At 31.9% G+C, this 23,030-nt stretch overlaps 1 protein-coding gene across 1 annotated transcript in view; it reads left to right on the top strand.

Annotated features, from left to right (window-relative positions):
• The window catches only part of LOC124359216 (G protein-coupled receptor kinase 2), a 72,545-nt gene that overhangs the window by 26,273 nt on the left and 23,242 nt on the right, over positions 1-23,030 (top strand). The window contains exons 5-7 of the mRNA XM_046811780.1: positions 7,631-7,821; positions 9,131-9,335; positions 15,698-15,844. Coding sequence (XP_046667736.1) covers positions 7,631-7,821; positions 9,131-9,335; positions 15,698-15,844 — 543 coding nt within the window. The remainder of the gene's footprint in view (positions 1-7,630; positions 7,822-9,130; positions 9,336-15,697; positions 15,845-23,030) is intronic.

The following is a 23,030-nucleotide window of genomic DNA, read 5'->3' as shown; positions in this document are numbered from 1 at the left end:
GTAGGATTCATGGTTCACAACACTGAATGCAGACAAGTCTTTTTTATACTAGATATTAAAAATATTAGATAACCTCTATCCTCCGGGTCTGAGTTGTCTACAGTTAAATTCATGAAATGGTTTCTAGATTGGGGGATAATACAATCATCAAAGCTTTAATTACCATCACTGTCACTTTAATTATACTGACAATCACTGTAAAACGCTCCATCATTACACATAATGTAAACACACAGTCAGAGAACACAGTGTACAATATATAAGCTATCAGCTGACCAGCAGTGAAACACTCAAAATATTTTTAAAAAATCGTGTTAACCATAGTATGAAAACTAAATTATTTATTTATTTGTGGTATCCTAACACTTAGTAAGAGACATACCAATGATATCTAGCGGAAATACAATGAACTACGTGAGCAGTATAATGTAAAATGCTGACTACGTAACCAGCGCATGTGTCTACCACAATGGGTTAAACCATACATTCCATCCAATTGTAAGCGATTTGGAATAAAACTGTATGTATTGTGTGACACCAATTCTGGCATTGTTCTTAATTTTATTATTTATACCTGCAAGACCACTGACTATTTGACTGAGAATGAAGATGTTGGTTGGAGTCTCAGTAAAAGTTATCGGAACACTGATGCAACCTTAGGTAGGGCATAATCATGTATTTTATGCACATAATTGATACAGCGGTGCCACTTTGTTCGAGTGGCTTCTTGAAAATTAAACAGCAGCTTGTGGAACTTTCAAATAAAATCATTAAGGTTTCCTATGCTGTCAATGTATCCTTTGACTTTTTTTATTAATAAAATGATATAGACTAATTTTCATTTGAAAATAAAAAAAATCTTCTTACTATTTTGGTTGTGTTAGGATTCAACATCCTTACTCTTATGAACACATCATGTAATGACATTCCAAAACATCCATACTCCGCAAAGAGTTAATTAAAATCACATTTGTCAACTGTACTTAAAAAAACAAATGGGCTTATTATATTTACTGTTGTGAAGTGTCTAACATAGACAACCTCGCTGTCAAAAGGGCTCTTAAAATAAAAACTTGTAATATTGATTTTTTGGATTTTTGAATTAGTTATTACTTAAAAGTAACTAATACAAAATTAAAATAACGTTATAACTTTTTTCAATTCAAAGTAAATATACATATTGAGTATTTTGTTAGATTTGTTTTACAATTTGTCTTTGACACTATTACAGTAAATGCACACTTAACAGGCTTGGTTTCAACTGGCCACTGTTTACAAGTTATGTTTGACACTAGTACAGTACATACACACTTCACAGGCTTCTTTTCCACTGGTAATTTTGTTCACGATGTGTTTGACACTAGTACAGAACATGCACATTTAAGTGGCTTTGTTTCAACCGACCACAGTTTACAAAGTTGTGTTTGACACTATTACAGAAGATGCACACTAACTGGCTTTGTTTCAACTGGCCACTGTTTACATGTTGTGGTTGACACTAGTAGAGAAGATGCACACTTAACTGGCTTTGTTTCAACTGGCCATTGTTTACAAGTTGTGTTTGACACTATTACAAAAGATGCACACTAACTGTCTTTGTTTTAACTGGCCACTGTTTACAAATTGTGTTTGACACTATTACAGTAGACCTTGTTTCAACTGGTCACTGTTTTATAAGTTGTGTTTGACACATGTAGTACAGTGGATATATACTCAACGGGCTAGATTTCAAGTGGTCATTTTTACAAGTTGTGGGTGACAAATCTAGTACATTAGATGCACACTTAACTGGTCTCACTGTTTTACAAATTGTATTTGACAAGGTACAATAGATGCTTGTGAATTAAAGTTTATTGTTAGTTGCAATTTTGTTTTCCAAATGTTTGACAAAGATTAAAGATATATAATGTGTATGTATATATATATATATATATATATATAATGTGTATGTGTATATATATATATATATATATATATTACAATATTCTGTAATTTAACCCTTTCTGGGCCAGGCGGCAATATATTGCCGTCATAGATCGCGTCTGAAAAGTGCCAGGCGGCAAAATATTGCCTCCGTTGTTTTCTTAAATAAATACGACGTCAAATGATTAAAGTTTTATGTTTTTTTTATTCCCTGGTATATTTGTAGATAGTTAATATAAATATCATTTTTATTTTGGAGGTCTGTGCATTTTTATTTCGTAATTGTCACATGACATTATCAGCTGACTCGATCTTTTGTTGTTATTCTTTATGCTTTAGTGTAATCATATTATTGTATGCTGGATTCTTCATTATTTTATTTTGTGGTTGTAAATATTAGTAGTGTTAGTTGTTATGTGCTTAGCTATTGTGTGTAGTAGTTACAATGACTGACAATTTGCGATCTCACGGGAGTGAAATTGTAAATAGCACATTTGTAAATAGAAAAAGTGTAAATAAATTTCAAATAGAATTGTGTAAATATTTCTTGGTAAATAGTGTTTTTTAACTGTATTGAAACTGTTTATGGATCCTACAATCATCTGTTTACCGGTACATCCATAATGTGAATATTTATTTTAAGTTTCTTGCAATGTAAGAGGCAGTTGCTTTAACACATAAAATGTTGCGAAGTACAATTATGCGTATTTATACAAAATGTGTCATACAGAATTTATTTATGAGAGAAATAACACAAAATTTTGTATGGTTGTTCCTTTCTAAATGTACAATATAATAAAGTAGCTTCTCACAGTAAAATTATTTTTCCTTTTTTAGTTATTTGCAAAAAAATAACAAATTTTTATGTAATCTATTAAAACATTATTTTTTTAAATTTTAAATTACCGGTACTTAAAACTATATCTATATATTTTTTTGTTGATAGTATATATCTATACGAGTAATTTGGTGCAACTTTTAGGTCATTCTCTAATTTTTATGAAAAATTATAAATTTTAATCTAAGAGACTGCAAAATCGCCAATTTTAGCTTGGCACTTTTGACTTGTCACGAAGGGATACGAGATGTGAAAAATTTTTTGTGAAACATCTCATATTTGGTCCTAGCCCTGAAAGGGTTAAGGACATACTGTTTATAAATAAAGCCTATTTTTATTTAACAAACATGTTTATATTTAGTTTTCATTCTGGTGTCCTATTATCTGAGACACAATAAGAAATATAATTAAAAACTTTTTAATTATTTCAAAGCTGTTTTACAATTATCATAAATTGACCCTGAAATTTTATTTTTATCTCTACAATTCTTGTTTCTGTGCAAATTTTATAGTAATGTGTTCATGTATATTAACTACTGTTGAAAAATATTTAGTACCACATCCTGTATGATTAGAGATAAACAAAACCACTTATTAAATCCGCAAAACCGTTGTTCTTGATAAGTTTTTATATAATAACCTTTACCTGGAACAATCAATATTCTTAATACGTAGTACTAAGTAATTCTTACAAGTTTTTCTCATTCTTTATGCATCACAATAAACATTTCAAAAAGTCTGTCCATTTATACTTATCCATCTACAAGCCCTCCTTATCTTTCCTTTCTTAAACTTGGTTACATTTCCTATGCTCACTCTCCAGTCATTAAGGAGAATGTATGAGTTCGCCAATAATTCTTTTATCACACCAGCTTTTTAATAACATTGAGAATATTTATCACGCCTCACAATGATAGTAGGAATAAATCAGAATTACTATGCAACCTAAACACCTTCAGTGTGACTTGAGTCGACTTTAAGAGAGCCTGGATAGTATTAATGTGCTTACAACGCAGTCAACATATTAATTCATCCGTTGATCTTAGGATACCGCAATAAAAACAAGCTTCACTGAAATTCTATCTTAGCTATGGTGAGAAATCCTATCTCACCAGCTTCATGATGTCAAAAGGAATAAATGGACTTACATAATATTCCTATGTTGCCAGCCTTAGGGCAGCATTATAAATACACATTCAATGGAAATCTTATGTTATTAGCGTCATGGTGATTCTGAAGATCAATGGGTTTACTGAATGCCTATGTTGCCAGTTTCATTACGTTATTAGTAATAAATGGATCAACTAATGGTTATGTTACTATCCTCAGGACAGCATTGTAAGTACCCAACATTCAATGGAAATGTTATCTGGTTTCGCTGAATACACATACAGTGGAACCTGGCTAATTCGAAATGTTCTTTAATTCGAATATTTATATTGATCCCTAGCATTTTCTATATAAGTAATGTAAAAATATCGTGGTTAATTCGAAGTTTATTTTGGATAATTCGAACTTTTTATGCCAACCCGATGCCAATTTTAAAGTGGAAAGATTCGCGAAAAGACGCTGCACTCTTTCTAATCACAAGGCACTTGCTTCTAGGCCATTGGACACAGATCTAGCCACCCTCCCGCCCGGCCGGCCGGCTCGGCCCAATGCTTCCACGCCTATTGTTTTGTAGACGTGACTCATCGCGACTGGCACAAGCTGCGCTGCCTGCAAGGTCACTCCACCCTCATCCACTCCACTTCCCACCAGCTCTGTATTTTGTAAATTGATTCAACCGTTAGTTTCACGTGGTTAGTCTATTTTGACAACTGTGCGGGTGTGTGAACTTTCTCGCTTGTCGTTTGTTTACTTACAGTACTGTATGTCTTCCGTAATTTTACATATGATTTGTTAGTGTTTGACTCTTTGTTCGTTGAGCAAAATGTCGTCGCCTCGTAATCCTCGAACATACAAAACTTTGTCTTTGGCTCAAAAAATAGCGGCAATCAAAGAAGTAGAGAAGGGGGTTAAGAAAAAATCTGAGATTGTCAAGGACTTTGGAATTCCTCCTAACACATTGTCCACCTACTTAAAGAATAAAGAACAAATATTCGGGAATGAAAGTGAGAACATTAAAGACCGGAAAAGGTTAAGGGAGCCAGAAAATCCAGATTTCGACAATTGTGTTTTAAAAGTGGTTCAAACAAACTAGGGATAAGAAGATTCCAGTGAGTGGTCCTCTCATAAAAAGCAGAGCTGAATAATTTGCTACTGAATTGGGGAAAAAAGATTTTAAGGCTAGTACAGGGTGGCTTGACGGCTTCAAAGATCGCAACAAAATTTTGTTGAAATCCATTTGTGGTGAAAGTGGAAGCGTTAATCAACAAGAAGCCAACCAATGGAAAACAGATTTGGAGGAGATGATTCAGGATCGGGACAAAAGGGACATCTTCAATGTTGATGAAACGGGACTTTTTTTAAATGCACCCCTGACAAAACACTCGCATTTAAAGAAGAAAAATGCCACGGAGGAAAACTGAGTAAAGAGAGAATTACTCTCCTGGTTGGTGCAAACATGGACGGATCAGAAAAGCTGCCTTTACTAATGATTGGCAAGTCGGCTAGTCCCCGTTGTTTCAAGAACGTCAAATCAAAACCAGTGGAGTATGTTAACAGCGTAAGAGCTTGGATGACCAGTCACCTTTTTGAGAAATGGTTGTTGAACTTAGACAAAAAGTTCATAAAAGAAAACCGAAAAGTTATTTTGTTTATAGACAACTGTACTGCGCACAACACGATTCCAGTAATGGAAAATTAGTAATTTTTTCCCTGCCAATATGACTTCGGTTGTCCAGCCTATGGACCAGGGGATCATAAAAAATCTAAAACATTTTTACAGATGTTTATTGGTTGAGTACGTACTTACTGAAGATTGTGACGCCCTAAAAATCAAGTTAGACATTCTTCAAGCCTCTCACATGTGCAAGAAAGCTTGGGACAAAGTAACGCCCGAAACGAACAAACATTGCTTTAAAAAAGCTGGTTTTGTAAAAAAGGAGGACGATGCTGAAAAAGCCAACGACATTATAGCGGAAGCGGTACCTTCAGTTGACGGCTAGGAGGACGTCATTACTGACCCTGCCATCTCTTTTGAAGATTTTGTCAACGTGGATGAAGATGTTGCAGTATGTGGTGAGATAACAGACGCGGAGATCATCGCTGAAGTGCTCAACAATAAACAAGATGGCGACATGGCATCGGGTGACGAAGACGGTGAGTTATCAGTTAGGGCGGAAATAAACGTTTCGAGTGCGGCCGAAGCAGCACATCACATCATGGAACTTAGACGTTTTTTTGAAAGTAAAAATGACGTAAGTGAGTCTATTTTCAATTCATTGAATATGGCAGAATCTTTTGTCACTTCTGAAAGACTTAACAATAGAAAACAAGTGAAGATTTCCGACTTCTTTCGAAAAAATTAAATAATATTGTACTGTATAATGTTCCTGATCACCATTAAACTTATTTTCTTTTATTCATAAACATATACTGTAACTAGCTGTTTCCCGCGGCTTCGCACGCTTTTCGTAAGTTTTGCCCGCGTATGAGCATTTCTGGTTGAAGTAAATTATATTTCCAACCCCGATGTAGATTTTACCTTGATGTCACGATCAAGAAAATATGTCAAAAATGTATTGTACATGCATAATGTATTTTATTACAAAGTGGTCTACCACTCAACCTTTAAGTTCAACCAAAAATTTAGTTTAGACAATTATACATCATAACTTAGCGCCTTCAAATAGTGTTTCACTGTTTAATATACGTATCTATCTCGTAATTGCAGGTTATAATGTGCAGGCGCTTTGAAAACTTTTCTTCATTTTATTCGTTTATATTCACGACATAAGCGAATAATTCAGATAATAACTATCCTATCTTCTAAGTTAGACTAAATTACGGATACATGTGAAATTTGATTGAAATTGGTTCAGTCGTTTTGGAGTTTATTGGCAACATACATCGTGACTCAAGATTTTTATATATATAAGATTGTGTAATTTTTAGATAGTTCATCATTCAATTTTACACTGTTTTACCATACTTTGCCTAGTAGAAATGCATAGAAAAACATACATTTACAACCATTCATGTTATTTTCAATAAAGGTTTTCAGCAAAGATGTGAAGTGTCATTATTTTAAGCCTTCAATTCTTAACTTTTTTAATTTGAATTTTTGGATAGTTCGAATTTTTTTATTGGTCCCTTGAGATTCGAATTATCCAAGTTCCACTATATTACCAGCTTCATGACATATTAGGAATAATGGATTAACTTACATGATTATATTCTCAGCCACATATCAGTATTGGGAGTGTATGGGATTAGATTATGTTTGTAACATTGAGAAGTAATAGATTTATTTATAAACCTTATACCAGACCAAAGAGGTTTGTTTAGTAGTTTTACTACTAAATAGGTTTTTAAGGACTTATAATAAAAATTTATAGAATTGTACTGACATTTTATATTTTGAAACTACACACTGTCCTGACAAATATTTCTGACTTGTAAGGTTTTGTAATTACCTTCCTTCATAATAGTTCTTAATACCCAGAAATTCTGTAATGTTGCCAATTAATTTTAAAATTTAGTATTTCACTTGATTATCATGTTTTTCTATCTCAAGGCTAAAGTTACTATAGTGCCAATTTGTATTTCAACCACAAAGGTCTAGAAGTTAAAATATTCTGGACTTGGTAATTATTATATTTATGCAAAATTAAGGATAATCTGCAACATTTCTTGATCTGAGAAGTGTGTATATATAAGCAACTTACAAATTCAAATCCATTAATTGTTTGTAACATATTATAGGCACCAGATGCTGTGGATGTACTCAATACAGAGATGATTGTATACTGCAAAGAGAAGATCAACTCTGGCAACAGAGAACTATTTACAGACTGCATGGCAGCAGTGAAGACCTTCCTGGCTGGGGAACCTTTCTCCAAGTTCCAGGAGTCCATGTACTTTCACCGTTACTTGCAGTGGAAATGGCTTGAAAGGTAGTTTTCAACCATAAACTTGTTGACTGTGTATTGTGACACTACTGAAAGCAATACTAAATTGTATTAACTTAGTTAGGATTTACTTTTCAAAAAGCTATGAAAAAGTTATTTTTTTAACCCTTTTAATGCCGACGTGCGCCGCGAGCGCACGTCACTACGTTTTACGAAAAATGCCGACGTGCGCTGGGGGCGCTCGTCCGGTTTTTGTTATATTGTAGTTTTAATTATTGACCAAATGCCACTAAACTTTGCATACTTTATCTAGACACTACTACTATTGATACAATAAAATCTTTTTTACTCTATGCTCAACATATGATGACGTATAGGCTATAAGCTGTTTTCAACCTCATTTACATCCAATCATTCAGTGAGCGTCTTTGTTTGCTGTGGTAATACGTTGTTGCTAGGTTATGTTTTAATGGAAATTATTTGTGCTTTTCTTTTGTTTATTTCAGTTTGTTTATATTATTATTAGTTTTGTGATTATTGTAAATAGATTTGACCATGAGTAAAAGAGGGAGATTCATACTTTGTGCTTCTGCAAACACAAGTGTTAAAAAATTTTAAATTATGTACCCTATATTGTAAATAATTAATTTTAATTTTATGTAACCTACTTTCTTTATTATTTCAACAAACAATTTTATACATTGGGCTAAACAACACGTGTAAATAAATTGATTTTGAATGAAACTGACCAAAATATGTCTTATTGAATTTTACTGTAAAATGTGGACTTTACAAGGTTTTTGATAAAATGCTGTAACTTCTCTATTTTTCAAAGTAGGTTCTTCAAATTTGGTGTGTGTGTTAACAAATTAATATAGTACAATTGCCAGTGACTACTTTTTATTTAAGGCTAATAATAAAAGTACTTTTATATGTTCAAACTCACTTTTTTTAACTTTTTGTTTTTTTTATTTTTTGTTTTTTACAAATATAAATTATATAAATTTGTAAAAATTGTAATACTCATTAAATTTAAACACCCCACATTATTACGTAAAAAACTACACCTCAATGGATAATTTCCTTCAATAAATAAAAAAGTTATACATTTTTAAAAAATAGTTGTCAAATTATGGGAAAAGGGCCTGGCATTCTTCGCATGTACTTTTTGAAAACAGGCTGGCATTTTTCACATGGTCACTGAAAAAATGTCTGGCATTAAAAGGGTTAATCAAGAAAATTTAATAAGTACTAATTTTTTGAATATTTTTATAACAGAATTACTATTATTAAGATATGATTGATTACTAGTAACTGATTGGTATCTAATCTATTTTATGTCTTGTTGATATAGCCAACCTGTAACATACAAGACTTTCCGCATGTACCGGGTATTGGGGAAGGGAGGTTTCGGCGAAGTGTGTGCATGCCAGGTGCGGGCCACCGGCAAGATGTACGCCTGCAAGAAACTTGAAAAGAAACGGATAAAGAAGCGCAAAGGAGAGGCTATGGTGCTTATTGAGAAACAAATCCTACAGAAAATTAACTCAAAATTTGTGGTGAGTTTTTATTGTAACAGGATGTTAATGTTGAATGCTAAAGCATTGCTGTAATATATGTATTAAAATCTCTCAATCGATCAATGATGTAAATGAATATATATATATATATATATATATATATATATATATATATATATACTAGCAGTTGCCCACTGCTTTGCACCCAATTTCCTGTTCAAAAACAGTACACTATGTTCACGTATTCTTTTTCTATCGCATTCTCAACATTCCTGAGATTATTGATAGTAGTTTTTTCGTGAGCCTCTTTTGCACATTATGTAGGTATGTACCACATTTCCTGCCTCTATAATTCATGGTTTTTGCTACGTGTTGATAAGTTATTCGGTACGATTAATTTATATGGATGAATAAATATAAATTATTTATATTATATAATTTATATTATTATATTATAGTTATAGAGATAAACTAATTATGTTATAAAGAATCAAATTCGGTCTGTTAAAATTAATTTTCTGTCTAAGATATTTCCAGTATTATTGTGGAGTTTGCCTTGTGCTCTGATCAAGAAAATGTATCAACGAAAACCAATTTCGATCATAAAACATCTTCTTTCACTCTTTTCATTTACCTTCGATCTAACCAAATTCGATTACCTTATGTGCAAACATTCACGGCTTTTTGCAATGAGGTGGTTTTTATAACAGCGTTCAATAGTATTTTCATTGCATTAGATAGTTTATTGATCATTGGTGCAATCTAAATTTAAAATTAGGTAATAACTTAGTCTATGCAATCTGCATTACACTACTAATCAAGCACTTTACAATAATAATTTTCTAAATTTTTAATGTAAACAAATGTTTCTGCCTCTTTGATGAAGTTCAGCTGAAAGTATTAACAGCTGTTAAGTATCAGTTCATTTTGTATTACGTGTCGCAGTGCGGTCTGCCGGATCGAAGGTAAAACATTCTAAAATCAACAACTACTTAGAAATTAAAAATTAATTAATAAAACATTTTCCAGTGGACCAAATTGTGAATCTAAACGATTCTCGAATTCCATTGAAAACACAAAAACTTTCATCAAAATCGGTCCAGTCGTTTAGGAGGAGTTCAGTCACATACACATGAACACAAGAAATATATATACATATATATATTCCTAATGGGCTTCTGTCAGACAAAACAAAACCTAATTAATACTCTGGTAATCATGGTTGTTGATGTTGATTCTTGTAACAACTTGTTTTATGATTTTGTGTCATAAATTTTCAAAATAACAAGTAATGAGTGTTTTATCTTTATCTACCTTACAATAACTTTAAATAACAATTCAAACATTAAATGGCTACCAAATTTGATAGAGTAACATTAGAGACCTCTAATTTGTGCAGTTCTTCTTTTTTATAATAACTTTAAAATGAGGTGTAACTGCATCAAAAAACTAAGTCAATGGTATTTGCTTTTATTTATACAGATTTCAAAGGTCTAAAATGTTATGTATTTTATTCATACATGTTAAGGAAAAGAATATAATACCTTTCAAATAACTTTATTTTCTATGTAGGTTGTTTATAAAATTGGATACAAAATTACTTTGAAATATATATATATATATATATATATATATATATATATATATATACTGTATATATATATATATATATATTATACATTTTATTATATGTATATATATATATATATATATTATTTATTTTTCAATTTTACATGACAGCTACAGGACATGATATAGCACAAACAAAGTACAAAACCTTCAATTATTCCCAAAACAGCCATCCTAACTAAAATTAATGTACTCTTAATATGAACTTTACATAACAAACTAAACTGCTGGCAGTTACACAAATTAATATTTAAATTTCTTTACACAACATAAATAAATGAACTCTATACAATTTAAATAAAAATAACAACTTGCTTCATTGTACACATACACTTCTACAATGAACAATAAATTAAATCAAAATAAAAGGTTGCTGCATATCTTTAAAATATTTTCCAAATTATCATTAAAAATATCTAAGTTTAATTGGTTTAAATTAAGAAACCGTAGAGTCTTGTACAAAGGAAAATTATAATGAGAAACTGTTCTACATCTAGGTAAAGCAAATAAATTAAATTCTCTAAATATATGATGTGGTACATGCAAACCTATGTGACTTAACCCTTTGCACGCCAAGTAATTACGTATATGTTTTGCCCTAGCGCCAAATTACTGAATATTTAAATTTTTTGAAAACAGTAAAGCCATTTTTTTATTTGTTTAAGTAATTGATTTAAAGAATAAAAAACCTTGAAATGCTTTTATGGGCATTTTTTAAAATGAAATATAGATATTTTTCTATTTTAAGGACCAGTAGGTATGAAAACGTTATTTTGATAAAACTGTATAATTTTTACAAACATATACCGGTACATGAAGTAGATATAATGTGTGATAAGTAAATAAATACACATTTTGGAAAACAGTAAAAAACATCTTACGAACTGTTTTCTGTTTTTTTTTTTTACGAATAATCGTCCAAAGTATGTAACCCCAAGAACGAAATCGTCAAAGTCTGGATCGTCTGCGTTAGCCATAATTATGGCAATATATTCACAAGTTACGTCAAAATAATAAATAATAGTTATTACTATAGTAATAATTTTAATAGTTCACAAGCACTAAACGTAATATAAACTAATAAAACTGTAAAAACATAAACTGTCAGTGAGCAGGAACACTAGAGATAGAACTTCACGAAATGGCGGCGAGTATAATCGCTTTGGGCGTTTCGAGAAGTACGGAAAACAAATATGAATAGAAAGAAACAGCTGTTACCGATCGATACTCCTCAAAAGTTCAGTTGGCACATTAGCTAATGCACTAGGCAGCAAAAGTGACTTTCTCTGCCATCTAGCGACAAATTCTACTACTATTAAACTATCTAATGTTGTAAAATGTAGTTCGCGATATAACTCGCTATGGGCGCTGTACAGACTTTTATGCATGCGAAATAACTCGCTTATGGCGTGCAAAGGGTTAACAAATACGAACTATCAACTGAATTATTAAGTAACTTACATAAAAAACTTATTGAGGCTAGTTCCCTTCTTATGGACAATTTTTTAATCTCAAACATTTCCCTTAAATTAGAAATGGGCATGTCGTAAGGACATACATAATTATGTTGTTTGTAAAATAAAAATTTAAGAAATTTGTTTTGTATTATCTCTAAATTGCTACACTCTAACACATTTATTGAATTCCAGATAACAGAACAATACTCTAATTTACTTCTTATCATAGTTTTATACAAAGTCATAATTGTCTCAGTGTTGTGAAAATATCTTGAAAAATATATATAATATACATATAATATATATATATATATATATATATATATATATATATTATAAAAATATACATATTCAAACACATATGTGACAGGTAGGGCCAAATACAATATAATTGAATTGTAAAAAGTAGGGGCTCTGTGGTGTAATGGTAGCACATTCACCCAGCAAGTGAGAGATCCGGGTTCGAGTCCCGGCGAAGCAAGTACTTTTTGTGATTCAATGTTTATTGAAAGAATTATATATATATATATATATAAGATATACATACCATACCTCCGTACCTTATTGTACGCACTTGTATGCTGCCAACAAAACATACAAAATGTAAATACCTCTAAAGTATTTTTGCTACAACACATACTCAATGCAACAACCAGAAACATATTTTTCTATGCAGCATGATAGTCTAGTCACTGAGTAACATAATTTTAAAACAGGTAGATGGTTAACAGAAATGCAATAAATCTTCTTGAATGAAATAGTACATAATAATTTACTTATTTTATATTAAACATATTGTATTTAAATAAAGATAAGGTAAAATACGGGGTAACTAAAACGCCCTATTACTGAAAGGAATTTTATCCAACCACAGTTTCAGGGTAACATAAGGTAGTGTAAAAGATAGTATTATGTCTATAGCAATAAAATATTCTCAAAACAATAAATAAATTTAATGTATACATGGTGTTCACAAAAGGGTGTCACAAACACTGTGGCTGGTAGTACTCATCATTTTAAACAAAAATATATCCTATAAACATAGATCAGGTCATCATTTCAAACAAATAATATTGTAAAAACACATGTCATGAAATGTGTTGTTTAGCCAATAGCCACCATTTTGTACTTTTTACAAAAAAATTGTTATCTCTAGAACTAGTAAAGATACACCCCAGTAGTTGACTCCCCCAAATTTGGTAGAGTCCTATTCGACTACCCTAAACTTGATAGCATTCTATTATTGTGTTTACTACAACTTAGCTGCGCTTCTACTCTGAACATAGAAAATACTAGCTAATACAAGCCAGTTGGACTTTGAGTTCATATACAATACTAATATATATATATATATATCTTCTCCTACTACATTCCTTAACCTAATGCGATCGACTATATTATATTTATTATGAAAATTCAAAACATTTTGTAAAGCAATATGGCTTTACTATTAAACAAAATTAATGGAAATTAATTAACCACGCTATGATCCTACAATCGCCCAAGATTAATAGGATTGAAAGTTCCATCAGAATGTTGTTTATTCCTACTGCGTAATGGTATAAGTTTTTGTTTTATTTCAAATATAAGAGTATACTATTGCCTTAAAAACTTATTTACTTCTCATAATTAATTTTTGATAAAATTACTATTAATATTGAATTCATTTATTGCCCAAACTCTATAAAAAGAAAATAATATAGTAATATTGTGAGGTTGCATCATCTGGAATAGCAACAACATTGTTGGATAGGGAACCCTTAACTTAAACATTAATGACACTCCAATGTTAAGCATTTCAAAACAATCCAACTCAATCCAAGTTTTTCGAGAATGTAAGCTGATTTTCCAGACCAAGTGTGTTAAACGAAGGAGGATTTGATATTTAGACATGACTCTCCAAGACATATGTAGCTGCAAGTCAATTATAGGGACATGACTGTTGCAGGCTAGTGATTTTAGACAAACACTGCTTGTCATTTCCCAGGGAAGGTCCTAGTCAGAGAACTTAGTCACTAGCTTCTTTTATATGCTGGTAAAGTCATAAGCAGAGTCTAGTTCTTGTGTAATAGCTCTGAATAATATCACTGTTCTATTTCATTTTACATTTGAAATAAAGTGCAGATTTTTAGGTATTTCTTCACCAGTATTAGAACATTAGGTACAGTTTTTCGATGAATTTCAAAAGACGAAAACAATAGATCTCATTGCTGCCTATATACTCTTGATATGAACTTTCAAGGTAACCTTTTCTCTAGACGTATTCTAGAAATTTTGCAGAGTTGATTTAGTCTTGTATACCATTAACCATTACTGTTTGGATTTCATTAGAATTCCACCCTCCTAGTCAAAAATAGGTTAATCCTTGAACTGCAGACATTACAGTCACTTTTGAACCAAAAATGAATATGAATATTTTTAACAGTAATAATAATAAAAATAACAGACTCAATGTAAAATCATCTAATAATTAATTTTAGTAACTTCCCTCTTGTAGTTAAAATTAATCTTTTCCCCCATTTTGTATGCCTTTAGGAAGATTATCTTAAAGGGTGTGATTTGGAAATTAAAAAAAAATTCTTCTTACTAAAACTACTGATTACACAAGCTTAAATCTTTAAATTAAACCATTTATGCTTGTGTCTCCAATTTTTGTGGAGTTTGGTATATTAAGTAATACAAATTTTATTATATGTATTATCAAGTATATATAGTTATTAAATTTGTATTGCCATCAAAATATTGTGCACGACTTAGACAAGTCTGAATCTGTGTGATAGAACAGTTCATAATAAATATATAAAAGAAACAAGACGTAATGAATACACATAAACAATAAAATATGAGTGTGTAGTTTAGCTTTTAGCTAATTTTTTCAATTTTACCAATCACAACTGAGATTTTATACTAACACTCAATATTAGGCAGGAGTTTGATTTCTTAACAAACTTATGAGATCCATAGATTCAATGGCCTTTCCTAGGACGTAGCTGTAGTCCCCCCCTTCCCCACCAATAAAAATATAAAAATTCAAATTCATATTCATATTGTTATCTTACCTAATAAATCTTTGTTTATTATTTAGAGTATCATTTTCACATAGTCTTTAATGCAGTTCCATATTACAATACAACTATGCATAGACTGGGCTGTTTTATCATCTCAGGCTAATACTGCAGCATACCCTCCTTTAACTTATATTCATGATACTAGGTGCAGCTTATTCCAGTTGCCCTCCTTTTGAACCTGCCCTGATATTCCAAAGTTTATCTGGTTTAATATCAATTGAATAAAACCTTGTGTAAATTATTACAGGTAAGCTTGGCTTATGCGTACGAGACAAAAGATGCCCTGTGTCTGGTGCTAACCATTATGAACGGAGGGGATCTGAAATTTCATATCTACAACATGGGTGGGGACCCTGGCTTCGACATCCATCGAGCTCGTTTCTACGCTGCTGAGGTATTTGTTGTTTTGCCTAGATAATGATGTTAAATCTGCCGCTGAAATCCTGAATTCTAACATATTGTAAACACATAATTTACAACCATTTGCTGAAAGTTTTACAGTTTATTATAAGTATAATTGTATTTAAAAATGTACACTTTATTATTTATAAGTAATAAAGTTATAAAAGAAGGATGTATTTGTTCAAAAGCCTTTATTTTCTAAAACATATCATTTATTCATCTATACTTACTAAAAACTTACATTTCATAATACAATATTTATCATTTTTGCCCAGTTTTAAAATATATAAATCTGTATGTTTATAAAGAAGATCAAAAGCAAAATACATTATATAATACATAGTACAAATAATTATATATAGGCTAGCCTATATCTTCTAGGTTTTGGAGAAAAATATCCCACATAAATTGCATTATTTGATTGTCTAATGTTATTTAACAATTATTTTCTAACTTTATTAAGGCACATGGGATGCTACATTGTCTATTAAAACTAAAGACATACAGAATTATTTATAAGTTGGTCATGATTTTTAAGTTTTCTAAGATATCTGAGAAATCTCTAAAGAGAAATCTTCTCATATAGTCACCTGCATCAGTATTTTTATTTAACACTGACTGGTAATGTTAAAACTGTTGTATGTATTCTATGCCCATTTTTTTTTAATATTCACATAAAATTTATCAGTTAATATACTTTATTTTATTTAGCAAATATATAATAAAAAACATAGATTTAATTTTCTGTAAAATATAGTTTGTGGAGATCTTAATCAGAAATTTACAAATATTAAAATCTACTAACATATTGTATTATATTAGGACTATCGTGTATAAAAAGTTTTTGACGTAAATACAAAAAAGTAATAAATAATGTCTGCAATGAATTATAATCATCTATTTTATGTACATTCAATATATCCGACTTCTGCCAAAAGAGAATTTTACTATAACTGGGTTATAAAATATGGTATTATTATTCCACCTCATATTTGCATGTTGTACTCTTTTAATTTATATAGTGGAACCCTGATATATGTATAAACTCAAGAGGAAATACAAAACTTCGATGCATTGAGAATTTTGATATAACGAGGTTTGATATATCAAGGTTGTTTGGTGCAGACTTTGATATATAATAGGTTCAAAACAACAACAGTAATAATAAAGGTTTGATTATAAATACTTTATTGGGAAATGTGTAGTAATGGTCATGAGAGTATTTGCTGGTATACCAAATTCCTTTGCAATGTCACTTTATCTTCTTATTCCCGGCATCCACAGTTTACAAGTTTAACTTAATCTTGATAAGTTGTTTTGCCATCACACTTTTATAGGAAATACTATCACAGCTGATTATCTAACACACATAGTTCATGAAATTCATGTAAATTTTCTTGAATCACGGTAACATCCAAATAAACTGAGGGTGAAATGGTGATTCACCAATGACGACAACAGAAAACAAACTAGTGTCTCGACATGAAAAATACGGTACTATAGTTAAATATTTTGCGCTTATAAACTGAAACTTTGATATACAGTGTGAGTTAGTATGCATACACTCTTAGTTTTTATGGATGAAGATGGGAGGATAGAACTCAGGACACATTTCTAGGAAATTGAAGTGAACTTTTTTTGTTACTGTTACAACTGTGCCCATTTCCCCAAAGTGGTATTTTGTGGGGTGGGGCAATTGAACATTTTTTTATGTAAAGACCCATTATGTGATACATTATTTGAAAGGTCTTGATAAAAGAAGGAACAGTGGAAACTATAACTTTGTATCTCAACCCAGTACAAAATGGCAGCTCATTGAAATTAATTAAAAATTAATTGAGGCAAAACAGAACATCCACATTCAGAAGGTAAATAACTTTAATAGACTCCATACAAACTCAAACTTGTCGTACTGTTATTACCCGCTGTATTGCAGGCCTTCCTTATCTTATCAGTTTTGAGGAAGTCCAGTATCATGTTCAGTTTCTGGTTGGAATTAACAACCAGACATTAAGTGAACAAGAGCATATTACGATCCTAATGATGCGAGGCCACGGAGATCGGATGAGATCTTATAATGAAGTAAGGAACTTATTTAATGACACTTATCTCTGTATCTAAACGAAACCCTGTATCTAAATCAAGAGTGCAACAAAAAATTCAACGTTTCCAGGAAATAGGCGGCGTTAAAGACCACCCCAAACCTGGATGACCAAAATCGACTACAGACGAAGCATTGTCACTTGACGTTTTACAGTCTGTAGTAAAGATCCTTATGCCTCAATAAGAAATGTTTCTCAAGAATAAAGTATATCTCAAACATCAGTTTTTAAGGTTTTACATAATAGCGTATAATATTTGTTTAGTTCATGAGCTAAGTGAGGACAATTTTGATCGTCGAGTAGAATTTTGTGAAATAATGGTGTGGAACATTGATAATAATACAATTAGATTAAACAACATTGCTTTATCATATGAAGCAACTTTTATGTTAAACGGTAACATCAACAGGTACAATGCTCGTTATTGGGCTGATGTTAACCCTCATTGGATGAGAGAGTAACATACCCAGCACTCTGAAAAATTAAACGTTTGGCTTGGCATTGTTAGGGATCAGTTTGTTTATTGATGGAAATCTTAATGCCAAAGATAACCATCAAATGTTACATAATTAGGTTTATCCAGCTAGCCAAGTAGCAACCAACAACTGTAATGAAGTTTGGTTACAGCAGGATGGAGTACCTCCACACTGTGGTCTGCATGTCCGCGAGTATTTAAACAATATTTTTTCAAAATCGCTGGATAGGCAGAAGAGAAAGTATTGAGTGAGTGGCCACCAAGATCGCCAGATCTATCTCCACTTGACTACTTTGTGTGGGGTCACTTTAAAAACATTTATAAAACGAAACCTCAGTGCATTAATGACGTTAGGGACAGAATAGTAGCGGAAATTCAATAAATCCCGTGTGAATCTATACAGCGTGCCATTTCAAGTTTCTACAACAGACTGGACATTGTCAAACTGTCCTAGGACAGCAGTTTGACCATCTGATATAAAAAAAAACACAGGTTAGTAAGTTTTAGCTGTTTTATTGCTTACCCCTGCAACTGGCTTTAAGCCATTATCGACACATTAACTACATTTCAAATGGCACTAAGCTATTTTCGACGCATTAACTGTGTTGTAATATGATCTCTCACAGCAAGTTTATTTTTACCATTTGAACTAAAAAAACATAAATTTAAAGGTAAAGATCTAAGGTTTCGTATTATATCATTTAAAACATTCTGTTCCATTAAATTTGTCATTAAAAAATTTTAAACTTTGACATTCACATCTTGCAATTTGTTTACTGTATGTTTCTCAAAATTCTCTATCGAGAGTTTACGTTCTACATGATCTTGTGTGTCGTTATTACAAAATGTGTATTATTGACTTTCAGAAACATCGTTTCAATAGCCTGTAAGCAAATAAATGTTTATACAATAGTTGTTTGAAAAGATTGTTTTTTAAATCTGAAAATGCCTAATGTGTCGAAAAGAGCTTTATTAAATTTTATCATTGTATGGAAGTAGTGAAAACCATATCAAAACAAAGAAGAACTTCTAAGCAACAGTATCATCACTAAAGACGATGAACGTTATTTTATTTTAATTCCGTTGCACAATCACTGTCTCACCTAGTAGATAAGAATTAAGCATTGTGTGGTTGCCATAGTGATTTCTCGGTTGTTATTACACCATTTGTCAAAACGTGTATTGTTTGCTATTTATTTGTATCTTTAGGTATTTATTGTTTAGTGTGAATAAAAAAACATTTGTGTAGTGTTTTGCAAATTATTGAAGTAACAATATGGAAGCTTTTACCTGCAGATAGGCCTCTGTTGATATAGTTCAATATTTTTATTGCTGGATAAATAATTTATCGAACATTTCACAATAAGTGTTAATTTGAATAGTAGTGGCATTAGTAATGTACCGGGTAGTTAATCAGAAGACAATGTTAGTTTGGTAGATAAGATTGAAGTTTTACCTGACTTGGATGAACCATTGTGTAGGGAATTAATTCTGCCTGATCATACTGATTTCAAAAATGTTAGAGATAAAAATAACTTACATAAATATACTTTTTATAGATGTATAGATAATTTTTAGATGAAAACAAAATTTTTTCCTAACAAACTTTAGGTTATTATTTCACAATTTTTACTTTTATAAAAACTTTTTTAAATTTGTTGCCGTAGAAACATTTTTAAATAATTAACTTCTATAAATATATTTTTTGTTCTACATGTATTCAAATTTTAGTAAAAAAAATTAGTTCTTCCAATAGAATACAAACTGTCATAATTCTATGCAAAATAGTGAAATAAGAGAATTTTGGCAATGTTGTAGTTTTTGTAGATATATCATTAAAAAGTACCAACAAACTTTTACAGACATTTTTGTTTATAATTTGTGAGTTAGATGTATAACTCATTAGAGGAGTGTCCTGAGTTTCAATTTTCTATCTTTGTCCATTGCAGGATCCATCCATGCTTTTAACTTAGATTAGTACTAATTAGATTGGTAAACTGTAGAAGTGGATTAGTTGGTGTGCTCTTTTTAAAAAAGTAGGCTATTTGAAAAATGGTTATGTTTACTTAAATTGTTTGAGTTTTTTTTTTTCATTTCAAAACTGAATATTATATTAGTATGATGGGAAAAAAACGTTACTACATTAACCCTAGAGAGCTAACGTGTTCAAAAAGTTACGTTAAAGCTAACGTAGGATTCAAAAAATGGACAAATACATTTTATTTTACAAAAATGCCATTTAATTGCGTATAAACACTTACAATACAGCTTAGTAAACCTTTTTAAAACTAAGTCTATGGTTAAATCTCATCTGTACAATGGACACAGCAACTTCCGCGATGCTCGGCACAGATTGGCTTGGCACATCGGCAGCAAAAGATTGACGTCATCCTCCGTTTTGCTGATGGACATATTCCACAAATTGTTCGACGGGGGTGCTGAGGGACATTAACTTTGTTTGTTTGAAGAGGTGCCTTAATTATTTCAGCAATTGATTGGCGGAGTTTTCTTGGCAAGTTTGGGTAGTTCATACGGTGCTGAAGCCATGGTGTGATGAGGTCATATTGGATTTGCATTGCAAAGTTTCTCCTTGAAAGCGATTTCAGGCCCATTTTCACCACGTTACTAGTGTAAATAACATATGAATTTACTAGCATGATATTTATCATGCCAAAAAATACACATAATGGCCACCACCTCGTCTTTCGGCTGCACATCATTTGATGGCACATTTGATCCAAAGTATCAACTGCACCTTTGGTTGCGTTGTATGTCTCAATGATTAGAGTTTTTTTGAGTCCTTATCAAATGATGGCTTTTCATGACAAGTCGATAGAAGCAACACATTTTTGGAATTCTGACTTTGTATGAAACCATTGTTTCAAAACATACTGGTCCCAACTTTCCTATTTTTCGTGCACAACATTTCTGGAGGGATTTCTCTTTTGTTTTTTTCTAAGAGTACAGACTATGGTCAATTTATATGGTTCTTCCAATAAGGAAGTTGCTAGAGGTACTGATGTGAACCAGTTGTCAATGGTTATATTTCTGTTGGAACCATGACAAGTAGTAGACAGCTTTTTCACAAAGAATTCGCCAAGGGGCATGCCTTATGTATTTAATGTTCTTCCTGAGTATGGAATGGCATCAACCATGAACTTTGTTGCATTGTCACACATTAAAACCAGTTTGATTCCGTATTTATCGGATTTCGAAGGAATGTACATTCTAAATAAACAGCGTCCTCTAAATGCAAGTAGCTGCTCATCGATTGTGAAAAAGGACCCTGGCTTGTACGAAGTGCGACATGTTTGAATAAACATATCCCAGATTTCTCTTATATGAGCAACACTAGGGTTTTTTTTCTTTCGGCTCTACTTTCACTGGCATCGAAACGCAAACATTCTAGCAAGAAATGAGAACGTTCACAAGACACAGTAGCATTATATAGTAGACCACTAAGTTCAGGATTAAACAGTTCATTAGAAGGTAAATGGTTGTCTTTTTTAGCTGCTGAAAGTATCAATAATCCTAGAAAAGCATCAAGTTCTATGTTGGATAGCTGAGCAACTATAGTAATTTGTCTGCTATAGTTGGCACCTTTTTTCCCAATTTTTGAGTAAAGAAAATGTTAAATGTCTCACTTGGTTTGATTTTATTAGCGGTATTGGCAGTAGGACCTGGCCGTATGTGAATTATATTTCGTGCAGCAGAAACATTTCTACCAGTCACCAGTGTAGGCTTATTAGTCCAGCGATGTCCGTTTTTACCCCTAAGGCTCACTTTATCACATACAATTATGTGAGGATCAGATATTTGAGCTGTAGAACTCTGGGTCGGTGCAGCATCTAAGATAGGCCCTGGCTGGCAAGATAAGGAGGCACTCATACCTGGTTGTATTGATGTAGTTGTAGCCACTTCATCTACGGGATGTAAAGATAGAGAGGCCGTGGTTTCTGGTAGTGGTATAGAAGTTGGGTTTTCAACGGCCGGTGCAGTTTTCTTTTTCCTCTTGGGGGATGGAGGTAGTTCTTCATCTGAACTGGAGTCATCTTGTAAAGTTTTCTTTGCAGGGGAATAGGATGGATCAGCATCTGTGTCATCGCTGTCAATTTGGAATTCCACTTCATCAACTTCATCTTTCTCTTTTATAAAGTTCCGAAAATCCAAGCGTAAAAGCTAACGTATTGTATTTCTTACGAACCACTGTTTAGTACACCCACTTTGATGGCTGAAAAGTGACTAGCGGCAAGCTCCCCCCCCCCCCTCTTGGACATATTTACAAACGCAGGTGGCTGGACGAGTCCACTTGGCCAGCGCAAGGGGGTGTTCCATGAAAACTTCAAAACTCAAGTCGTCAGATATACGACACGTTAGCTTTCTAGGGTTAAAAATGTTACTATTACAATGGCTTATTGAAAGGTTCTAAAATGTAAAATGAAAAAGAAAACTTATTTTCTGGTCCTATTTACAAAATATACACATCACCCCACAGTTATGCTTAAGCCTAGGCCTACTCTTTGTAGTTTTTTGTTGTATGATACATGTCAAAACATGAGTTAGGATGGAGACCAGGTTTACGTGGATATAGGTCTAGGCCT

The sequence above is a fragment of the Homalodisca vitripennis genome, chromosome 4 (assembly GCF_021130785.1).
Source record: "Homalodisca vitripennis isolate AUS2020 chromosome 4, UT_GWSS_2.1, whole genome shotgun sequence".
Taxonomy (NCBI): domain Eukaryota; kingdom Metazoa; phylum Arthropoda; class Insecta; order Hemiptera; family Cicadellidae; genus Homalodisca; species Homalodisca vitripennis.
Note: the sequence above shows the minus strand (reverse complement) of the source record. Positions and strands in the feature narration are given on the sequence as shown.